Source organism: Triticum dicoccoides, chromosome 7B (assembly GCF_002162155.2).
Source record: "Triticum dicoccoides isolate Atlit2015 ecotype Zavitan chromosome 7B, WEW_v2.0, whole genome shotgun sequence".
Classification (NCBI taxonomy): domain Eukaryota; kingdom Viridiplantae; phylum Streptophyta; class Magnoliopsida; order Poales; family Poaceae; genus Triticum; species Triticum dicoccoides.
In genome coordinates, this window is record NC_041393.1 from 773307768 (window position 1) to 773319527 (window position 11760).

At 45.9% G+C, this 11760-nt stretch overlaps 1 protein-coding gene across 1 annotated transcript in view; it reads right to left on the reverse strand.

Annotated features, from left to right (window-relative positions):
* The window catches only part of LOC119339791, a 7201-nt gene extending 1033 nt beyond the window's left edge, over window positions 1–6168 (reverse strand). The window contains exons 1-7 of the mRNA XM_037611709.1: window positions 6076–6168; window positions 5597–6001; window positions 4725–5231; window positions 4397–4619; window positions 3910–4325; window positions 3224–3326; window positions 1985–2106 (exon numbers count right to left, since the gene is read on the reverse strand). Coding sequence (XP_037467606.1) covers window positions 1985–2106; window positions 3224–3326; window positions 3910–4325; window positions 4397–4619; window positions 4725–5231; window positions 5597–6001; window positions 6076–6168 — 1869 coding nt within the window. The remainder of the gene's footprint in view (window positions 1–1984; window positions 2107–3223; window positions 3327–3909; window positions 4326–4396; window positions 4620–4724; window positions 5232–5596; window positions 6002–6075) is intronic.
* Between the last annotated feature and the right edge of the window lie 5592 nt (window positions 6169–11760).

Sequence of the window (11760 nt, forward strand, 5' to 3'; positions counted from 1 at the left end):
GGGTGGGGGTGGTGGTGCGAGGGGGTGGGGCGAGCGGCGGCGGCGCTGGGGCATGCGAGCAAGGGAGGGGAGAAAGGGTGGGGGTGGTGATGCGAGGGGGATGGGGCGAGCAGCGGCGGCGGCTGGGGCACGAGAGAAACGAGAGGAGAGGAGGAGGTAGGTTACGGGAGGGGAAGCCGCAAGGGGAGGACGGAGCGGGGCTGCGCGTGTGCGGGGAGGTGGCCCGCTGCACTTATACGCCACCAGGTGAAATGACGAAAGTACCCTTGGCGGGCCATCAAATTTACATGCGGTGGCATGGTGACCCTGACGTAGCAGTGCCAGACGAGATCGGACGGTGAGGATCGAGTGCCGGCTCGATCGGACGGCCAGGTCGGTCCACTCGGAGATCCAACGGCCATGACGCGCTCGGGAAGATGATCGGACGGTCCACAATCAAACGCACGAGGAGGCTTCATTTTGTCTCAGACTCTAACAAGGGGATTATGGTTTTGCCCCCCCCCCCCCTCCAGTTAGAAAAACAAAACAGATTAAATGATTAGCAAAACAATACCACACACTGTCTCTGAGTTTTTAAAAACAACTTCTATGTACTTCCTCGTTCCAAAAAGCTTGTCCCAATCTTGTTCCTCAAATGGATGTATCTAGCACTAACTTGATACTATATGTATCCATTTGAGGGACAAGCTTTTTCGGACGGAGGAAGTATATCTCATGCAACTCCAATTATTGTGCCTGTTATGAAACTATATGGGAAAAGGTGTCCCATTGGCTGATATAAAAGAAAAAACAAAACTACTCTATATGGGAAAAATAAGAGTCCCACGGACTGATCGGAAAAAGGCTAGCAAGCATGCCTTAGTTTTGTGCAAGCATAGCATGCATCACAGGCAACTTCAGAATAGATGTGCTATGCATAGAAAAAAGAGAAAAGGCAGCAAGTATGGTACAGTTTTTGTGCAACTCCTATGTATATCTCATGCAACTCCTATCATTGTGCATGTTATGCAACTCTATGGGAAAAAAGAGAGTCTCATGGACTGATCTGAAGAAAAAAACTAGCAAATATGAGCTAGCTATTGTGCAACCATCATGTGCATCATAGGAAAATTTAGAGTATATCTGCTAAGAAAAAAAAGAATCAGAAAGCCCGTCCCTCACTCCCGTCCCTCCCCCGTGCGGCGGCGCCGCCCCGCACCGGGGAGCCCCCGCCCTCCTCCTACAGCCTCGCCCCTCCTCCGCTCCCCTCCGCCGCCGTCGCCCGGGGCGTCATAGGGCAAAGCCCTTGTGGCGTGGCGGCGGCGGTTTCTCCTCAGATCTCGATCTGGTTGGGAGGCGGCTCTCCTCTTCGGCCAGATCGGCGGTGATGGCGCAGATCGGCGGTGACATGGAGGTGGTGCGGCGGCGGCGGGGGAGGACGACATCAGCAACGGCGGATCTGGCCTTGACTCATGTCGGGCTAATTTGTTGTGCTACCGATCTCAATCGCCATGGGCGGGGCACTGCTCCTGGACTTGATCTGCAACATGAGGATGTCTGGGGCGCCGGCCCTAGGCTTGGTGGTGGTGGCCTTCTTCTTCGTCGGAGTTGGTCGGCCGACTGGCTGTGCTCGCATGGTCATGCAGTGACTGTCGGGTTGGCCGGTCGGCGGCGGCGGAACTTGGCCTGTGGCAGCGGCAAAGTTCTGTCTGGATCCCGGGGTGGCGGCCCTGGAGGGTGGAGCCCGGTGAAACTCGGGCTTCCTGCGGCGGCACGGCGGAACCGGTGATGACGATGCCCTTATCATCATTTCCTTCATGAAGGCATCATCGAGGTGAAGCTCCCAACTCCACTCATTACCTCCGGGGGAAACCCTAGATCAGCTGATCGGATGTTGGCGACAATCATGTGTCGTAACCCCCATGGGGGTGGCATTTTTGGAGGTGCACTCGGCTTCGCGGGACCAGCGGACCGCTTCTTTGGTGGAGCGGTGCTTCATCCATACATTGATGGCGACGGATCTGGACGGCGTGCCGCAGTGCAGATTCGGGGTTCGATGTGGGAGGATGGACTCGCGCAGGAGGATGACGTTGTTTGGCATCGTGGTGGCGTCGATGGCTGAGAGACCTGGCATGGTAGATGCAACAGTACATTTCTGAAGATGGACTCATGGCAGGTGGCTGCGGCAGCCCCATACCCGGCAGGCGTCCTGGTTGAGGAGTGCGCCGGATTGGTAGGTGCCCATACCAGGCAGACGTCCTGGTTGGGACCTCAGGTCTTAGATGTTTAGATTTGGCTGCGATATTTGTTTGGTATTAGGCCCAGACTATCAGCGCCCCTTCATCAATTGGATAGGTGTAGCGACAGTTGTTGCTTAAACAGTGGTTTCAGTCTTACTATTATATGACTTTGTAAGGTCTTCTGAGAGTAATTAATAAAGTGTCCGCAAGCATCACCCAGATGCAGAGGCCGGGGGTCATCCTCCTTTTCTAAAAAAAGAAAAAAAATAAAAAGCAGCAAAGTTGGTCTAGTATTTGCGCAACTCTGTGTATTTTATGCAACTCTCACCACTCTGCATGTTGAGCAACTCTAGAAAAAAAAACTAGCAAGTATGCGCTAGCTTTTGCGCAACCACCGCGTGCATCGCAGGCAACTTTAGGCGTTGTTTGGATAGTGAAGATTAGCGATAGGATTATAGAAAATGAGTTTTTAGCCAATTTCTAGGAAAACCCGTTTTACGTCAGTTTTTACGAATAACCGGTTTATAAATAACTACGTTTGGTATGGAAATTTGGAAAACTGGTCGGCCCAGTTCCTTGTTTGGATGCCCACGACCACTAGCTGCTCCTATTCTATTCTCCTCCCGTGAGTGACTCACTTTCCCCAAATCGCACACCATGGCCTCATCCATCCAAGCTCGTTGAGCTGCTGCTGCCCTCCGATTCCTCCTCCGCTGGCTCACACCGCTGCTCCCTCGTCTCGCCCGTGGAAGAATCCGCGCGCGGACGCCGGGTACGGCGCGCCTCCGCCGTCCTGGACACCGGTTGCTGCTGGACTCCCAGGTCGCCAGGTACATGCCGCCGCGCGCGAACGCCTACTACTGCGCGCCTCCGCCCCCTGGGTGTTGGTTGCTGCTCGCCTCCCCTGCCCTGGACGGGTAGGTCCCCAGGCGTACTCCGTTTCGTCGGCCGTCGACCCCGCACAAGCTCTACCTAGCGAGCGGTCCTGCTTCAGGTCAACGCACAGGCCTGCCTCCCCTCAACGCCGGCCGTGCAGGCTACACCGACATCAGCCTGTATCGGCGGCGCCGGGGGCAGGAGGCAGCTGTAGCGGATGGGGATTCCAAGCTAGCGGATGGGGATTCAGAGGAGCAGGTATGTTTGAGTATTATTTTCAAGTTTTGTACTAGTAAATTAACATGAACTACATCATGCACTTGACGAGAGAAGCTACAGTTATCTCCATTTTTGGTTTCTTAGCATGTTTTCATGGTCTACATCACGCACTTGCGGAGAGTATACTACTTCATAACTGACAGGACTTAGCAATTAGCTACATATCTACTTGGTCCATCGAAGAATCTGGTGCGTAGGTACAAGGGGAACACTTGAATGTCACATAAAAATGCACCAATTTGAAGTAGTTTATTGGTTGCTTGCTGAAAAGATTGGTAGACAATAACATTTCATCTTGTAGCTCCAGATAGAGAGAGGGAGAGGCAGAGGGTGAGAGAGAGAGATAGAGCATATGAGCCTATAAAAGAATGGGAAGTTCATGTCCATATAAAGAATTAAAAGTTGCAACAATAATTATGCAGATATATCTGCAATTGAAGATGGAAAACAAATATTACAGTATTTAATCATCTTCTGGTTGAGCACTACGTTGTTGATGTTTAGTCCACAACTCTCGGGCGATGGCAACACGAACTCTCTCACCAGCAACTCTATCATCTTCTCTTGCTTGCCCATGAACTTGTTGATCACCATGGTCAGTATTTTGTTCTGTTTCCCCATGCTCATAAAGCTCGAATAACTCATCAGGATGATAAACCTTCCTTATGAAGTTGTGGATAATGCAACAAGCCATAACAATTTTCACTTGAGTTTTGTATGGATAAGGAATTCCTCCTTTCCTACTTAGAATTGGAAAACGAGCTTTTAGAACACCAAAAGTTCGTTCAACAACATTCCGCAACTGTGCATGTAGATGGTTGAACAAGTCATTCTCACCAGTATATCGCCGATTACTTTCACGAAAAGAAGCAATATGATAGCGATCTCCACGATACGGGGCAATAAATCTTGGAGTATTTGCGTAGCCTGAATCAACAAGGTAAAATTTACCTGCACATTAATTTCACATCAAACTCAGCATCTTTATATATATTGTAGATACACAAATATTTGTACTTCACCTTCAGGAACAACTAAACCCCCACTAGTCACAGCCCATCTTAGAACAGCTTGATCCGATGCAGAACCCTCCCATCCAGCAACGACATAAGAGAATGTCATGTCAAATGACACTACTGCCATTACATTTTGAGACGGATAACCATGTCTGTTTCTATAAGGAGTTTGCTTATCAAGCCTGACTTTTGCCTCAATATGTGTCCCATCAATTGCTCCTAGGCAGTTCTGTTGGGATTTTTTGTTAGTCAAAAAATAAAGTTTAAATGGTGTTGTCCTTCTATTTATGAAAATCATATGTAAAAGAGTATCTGCTTCTAATAGCAAACATACCTTGAAATATGGGTAGAATCTTGCGTCACCCAATATTTTTGATGGGACTTGATTGCTTGAATCTGTTATGCAAACATCACGCAAACCATTTATGGCGTCTAAAACTTTGTTGAAGTGTCGGCTGATTGGTTCGCCAGAATGCTGATATCTATCTTGGATGACACGGTTTCTAACATTGTGACCAATTGTATGTAGAAACATGAGTAGTTGTTCGTCCACTGTCATTCGATTTGTATCCTTGAGTAACTTCCTCTCACACAAAGCATCCCGCAACAAGTAGAATGTGTGCTTCTCAAGACGAAATTGTTCATAAAATCTAACTAGATGTCCCTCTAAAAACTCTATTGTTTTCTGAGCACCAGTTAATATAGAAGTGTTGCGGGGCGTTCTGAATAACCTTGTGAACAACACATCACGAAACAAGGACACTGCAGAAATGTTATTAATAAGCACTTGCTCGGAATCAGAAAGTTCATCATCTGGCACATCCGAAATGTTCATAGATCCCTGCACGATTTGCACAGTTGACCATATCATCTCTAGCTAATTGTTTTAAAATGTAATAGTGCTGAACCGGACAATGAACAATACCAAACTGAAAACAATATTTATTACTTCACACAAACTGACAAAATATAAGTGAATTTTTTTTCTGAATCTTGTAAAGTGCGAGAACAACTGAAATAAAATACTATGCTCAAAGGTTTATTACAAAAATTCTAAGGATAAAGAATCCAGAGCTTCCGCGTCTCTTCATCCATCTCAATGAAAATGGCCCGTTTATCACCATCTGTAAATGCCTTTACCGCTTTTAGTTTCTCTTTGGGATCTAGATTACTCATGCTATTTAGTATTGCCATACAAGATTTAACCGAGTAAGCTTCAGTTTGTTGTGCTACTGTTTTCTTTGCTTCAGCAATGCTAAGTGATGCATCTGCAAGGCGATCAATTGCTATTATGGCATCATCGGCTGTCCATTTTTGTCCTCTTGCAGTTTCCTTGGATCCATTTCCAGGGGACTTCTTTTTTTCTGGCTCAATGGTAGTTGACTTCTTGGTGAAGACACCAGGGGAAGCATTGACTTCATCAGAATCGATGTCATGTACTTCAACTTTCGTATTGAGATCAATTTGTGAAGATTTGGTCGTACATGTACCATCATTTCCTTTGCTAGATACAGCACCAGCTCCAGATGCTGTTGAACTAGCACATATGGCTTGAAGATCTATCCAACTAGGCCACACCTTATCTCGATATTCTTGGATAGCCTTATCCTTCTGCAAGTTGTTTAATGTTTTTGTTAATAATAGGATATGGAAACTTTATATGAATTCTACTCAAACAAACTTACCTTAATTACTTCTGCCCAAATATCTTCTGGAGCTTTTATCATTTTGTCATCGTCATCCCAACCAAATCCCATGAGTTTTAGAAGTCTGTCCATGGTGCTGTAGCAACTCCTGCAGTACTTATGACGATTTTTCAGTTGTTGTAATTCAAGCTTTTCTACCCTTGAATCATTGAATTGTTCTAAGATATCACGCCATGCTTTCTTTGTGTAACCTGTTCCTTCTTTTCCTCCATGTAGGCTTTGATCTTTTAATATATTCAGCAGTATTTTGTCCTCTGAAGATTTCCATACATGGCGCTTAGCTTTATCTGTGTTTTCCTTCTTAATTTTTTTTCCTTCTCGTCATCCATATTTTTCTACAGAGGGGATACAAGAAGCAATAATGGAAGATGAGTCATTTGATTCAAAAGAATAAATCTACGAAGTGGAAGAAAATGAGCATGCCACTAATCTTTTGTTCATGCTATGACTGGACACTTGAATTTTTATCGCTTGTTTGTCTAACGGGATGTTCACATCCCTTATCAGTTATTTTCCTAGGTTGCTGCCAAGATCTTTAATTTGCTATTAAATCTGGTCTCGCTTGCCCCACGTACTGCTATCAACATCAGATGACATCACAAGGTATTCTAATCTTCATCTACTTACTGCTTAGCTCTTACTGCACACTATATATTCTGGATAAATATGATTGATACTTATGGAAAATTATCCTTACAGTGTGCTTTAAACTGCATCCTTGTCATGAAAAATTAACTACTGCACTTGATATATATAGTCATCGATAATCTAATTGTGGTTCGGTGTTAGATCATTTTAGTATGTATATAGGCATTCATAGTGCAATCTGATTCTCTTATGTGCCACATGTTCATATTTACGGTACTCCCTAATCAGAGTTGCCTCTAATTTTTCCTTCAACAGTGCGTGCTATCATTTAGATTAGCAGATTACCAGGTTGTTGGATCTACTATGTCCTAGGAATTGCCCATATGAAATTATCAGAGGTTTTATGCAAAATAGGATTCACTACCAAATAGATTAATTCAATCAACAGTACCATGAAAATATTTACAAACACAAATTCGTACTGCTGTGTAGGATGGTGAAGCCATGGAACCTGATTGAAGATGGGAAGACTGATTGAAGGTGGGAAGACGATGCACGGAAAGCCTGAAGGAGATGTGGAGCCTTATTGAAGATGACCAACTTCAGATCCAAGGTCAACGTCTCCCATCCAGTGCCTGTCACGGGGATCACAGCCAACCCTTTGCGATCTGGGTGTATAACATGCGGGAAACAAAGTCTGTCTTTTATAGGCAGTGAAAAGGGCGCGAGTTGAGACGCAAAAAGCAGAATTGGCGCCATCTGAGGTTGTTGAGGAATAGGCGGGGGCGGAGAAAGGCAGTTGCATCTGTATATGCTAATCGCGTTTGTGGAAAAACGAGTAATACTAGTTTTCCCACAAACCCGGAATTATGGGTTTTTGGGAAACGAGTTTCCCCTATCCACGGGGTTGTTGGACGAGCCAAACAAGATTATTTACGGTTAGGCAGTTTCCTTGGCTTACGTAGATTGCGATCTCTATATTCCTCTTACCCAAACAACGCCTTAGGGTAGATGTGTTGTGCAAAAGAAAATAAAAGAAAAACAAATCAACATGCAACTCCATGAAAAGAGGGGGTGTAGGTAGCATTGAGTGTATATATGTATTTACATGCTGAACTCAGACTATTCAGTCTAACACAAGTTACCTGGGAATTAAAAAAAGAAAATATGTAGCAGTTCTAAGTGTTTCTGTCCAGAATAACAGCGTATATATGAGCTAGTTTATGTGCAACTCATGTGTGCTTCAAAAACAACTTAGCAGCCTAAAAATGCACACAAAAAAAGAGGACGCAGATTTCCCCTTGAACACAGGGTGGCATTTGTGTGATGCCACCCCTCCAATCCCCTGCCCACTCCGTCGCTCCATCATGATCATGTTAAGGCCATGTACATCCTTTTTTCTGTGGGTAAAAAGTGTGACACGTTTGTCTTAACGTGGGATAAAAACGTGTGAAAAAACTAAAAAAGAAAGAAAATGAAGCCTATGAACACAATAAAACTGCTCCTCATCTATCATCAAGGGGGGTAGTCTTCTTGTTTCAAAAAAGAAACATGGATGATCTTCTTAATTTTTTGCAACTTTGTTATCAATCTCGTGCAACTCCTGCCATCCCCTTGAGCAACTGTAGGTAAACAACCCTACATCATTTTTGAAGAAAAAAAATACATGTTTGTGAGAAAAGGCTACCCGCAACTCCTAGCCAGAGAGGAGAAAAAGCAACTACCGATAGTGCGTTAAGCAAGTCCTAGCCGCGTTTGTGCAACTACCCAGCAAACGAAACTCCTGTCCAAAGAAGCCTAGGGCCGACATTTATGCTACTTGGCTGGGAAAAAATAATGAATAACTCTTCTTACTCACTTGTGTGTCCCGCCGTACCCTGCCCTTGTTGAGGCCCTTGATATTGCCGGGCATTTCTTCTGGTTGAGCGCACCATGCTTTACCCCTATGAAAAAAATAGATGAGATAATTAGTGAACGAAACAATACACTATCCAGCAAAAGAAAAAGGCGTTCGAAACTAGAAGCAGCAACTGAAACCAAGACTCCGTGCACACTGTCTTCATTTTTGAGCAACTCTTATGCTACCATGCAGCAATACTCTAGTAGCTCGAGGGTTTGCAAAACATATGCACACATTCTAACAAACAGAGGCTAAAGAAAACTACAATGGTACATCGATCTAGTCCATCACTCATCACCCATTTATGATAGCTTTGATTGAGAACAGAGGCTAAAGAAAATTACACTGGTACATGGATTTCCCGTGATTGTTTTTGAGCAACTCTTATGTCGGAGTGCAGCAATTCTAATCCCAGAGGGGTGCTGATCCTTTTTATTAGCTAAAATGACTATCAAGTGCTCTCACATCTATGAATGACACATCAGATGTCTAATTAAACAGTTTTAGCACAAATATGTCCTAATGCTAGACTACAAGCAATAATCCACGTACTATTGCTGGCAGGTTGCGGCCGGTGTCGCTCTCGTCAGTTCTGTCCTTGATAACATTCAACTCTATCTAGGTTCAGACAAGTCTTTGGATAAATCGTGTAACAGAAACTTGAAAAAATTATGTAAACAGGGTCAACCGAGGGTTGTGACATGCAGTTTCTGAACATTGTAACAACGTGCAAAAGAATGTAAAGTTTCTGAACATTGAAAATGAATCGGTAAAGGATTCAGATGCTGATAATAGGTTTGCTGCTTTTGAAAGATGTAAACGGAGTGCAAAGGATGCAAAGATTGTGGAATCTGGATGCTAATTAATGCCTGTTCTTGAATTTCTACTGTTGTTCAGCAAAAAACACAAGAACAGCAAAGCACACATCAACCCACGCACAGCTCACAAATCAAGTTGGTGTGAGCCGCCAAGCGAGCGAGAAACACGGCGCACGCACAGGTGCGTGATGAGGCACTCGGACAAGCCGTCGCAGATCCAGCTGATGGACGCGGTCTGCGCGAACGACCCGAACTAGTCCTGCTTCCCGCACTGGTCCTTGGGGGTTACCGTCGGGCCATACCCGAGACCACCGCGCTCAGGGCGGCCGTTGCGAGAGGAGGCGACGGGTCGGCCCTTTGTGCCAGCGGATAAGACGGACGAGCCGCTGCGGGCTGACCTGAGCACCAAAGAGAGATAGCGAAGCAGCAAGTGTGCCCAAGCGGTTTAATTAACTCCGACTGTGGCACACCTGCCGATCGTGATTGCGGATCCGACGGCGCGCAGGCCTGTGCGGCTCGGGAGAGCTAATTAGCACAGCTGCACTTCTTACTAGAATTTAGGATGTTCATTAAGATCCATGGAGGTGCATGCATGCATGTTATCCAACATGGACGTACGGTCCCAAATTATACATGGATGCAGTTGTCCTGAGTGAGAGCCGAGATACACGGAGGCGTACACATCATCGGCGAAGTTGGAGCCTCCGGCGCGCACGTACGGGTTTTTTCGTGACGCCGTTAATGGTTCTACTGGGTACGTACCTACTCTAGCAAGCTAGGAAAATGAGTGCGTCATCTCCGGCCATGTTTGGTTGCATTGGATTTTACTTGAGTACCACTGGACTTTACATGCATTACATTTGTATCTCAGTTGAGCGTGGTTGAGAATAAATAGCCAAAAAAAATCAACATTTCCATGTTGTTTGGTCTCCCGCATCGCATTACGGGAGCAATTTTAGCATGGTGTTTGATGTCCTGCATTGGCCGGGCTGATACAACTACATGGCCTTTGGTTACACACACGCAGAGTGATTTAGGTGTTAACAGCTATGCATGGCATACATAATTACACAGTGTCATGGTGACTGCGGAAAACTCTATAAGTAGACGCTTAACAGCACTGCTGGGTAAGGCGACTATACTACTGTTAATTAGTAGCAGCGGGGGGCTAAACACAACGCTCCAGGTAACATATAGTAGCAGCGCGGGCTTGCCATCCCCGCACTACTACTAAGAGGGCCCAACGGTACCCCCGGGGCAGTTCACAGTAGCAGTCTGGGCCCTTGGAAATAGCAGCAGCACCGGCCACGGAACGCTCACTGCTGCTATTTATACACGGGGCCAGCTGGTGGGCCTACTTAGCAGCGGCGCGGGCCACTAGCCAGGCGCTACAGATAGCTTTCTTAGAAGTAGTGGGACCAAGACCAGCGCTATTGCTAAGCTCCTCTTATCCTCTACCGACCGCCGTTTTCCTCCTCTCTCTATCACTTCTTCACTCTCCCGCTCACCATATCACATCTAACATGTAAACACAGGCCTCTCTTGTCTATGTAAAGGGAGGGCTAAGGTTCCCTTTGAAGATCTATCCTCAAACTGGAGAACTTTCAGTAGCAAATTCATACACCATTCTAACCCCTCACACGAGGCATCACTCCATATGGATTATCAAAACCAGTAGGAGGTAGGGTATTACTCTCCACAAGCCCGAACCTGGATAAACACTTGTGTGACCTCCGATCCATGTTTTTCAGCCGTGCTTGGACCCCTACAGAGGTATCTGATGGGAATTTTCCATGCCATGTGGTCGATCGATGGCATATGATCGAGCTTCTGGCATCCACACACGTGTTTTACCTCTGTGTCTCGTGTTTGTATGTTAAAGCAAATTGTGACACATCTATACCTCCATCTATATCTATATCTATATATATATCTATATATATACCTACTAATAAAAGCCTTAACGCTTCTGCCCGTACGTCGTTAACTTGTCCCGTACGTAAAACCTTTCCTTTATTGTCGTTGACTTCTTCCGCCTGACTTTGCACCCAGCTTTGATGGGCCTCCGTATGAGCCAGAGTCTGTGGTTCAGAAGGCCGAGGAAGCGATAGGCACGCGTGCGCCGCCTCCCACCACGTCCATCCCGATCTCCTCCCGTGATCCAGCGTGTTTCCTGTACTGAGTCCAGAACTGTGTCTTGCTGCTGTCTCCCCTTTGATTCGATCTCTCATGTGATCTCTTTCTATAAAATTAATCAAACCCACCGAAAGAAAGAAATCTTCGCTCCATGGCTGACCCGTCGGAGAACTCTTCGCTCTCTCTCTCTCTCTCTCTCTCTCTCTCTCTCTCTCTCTCTCT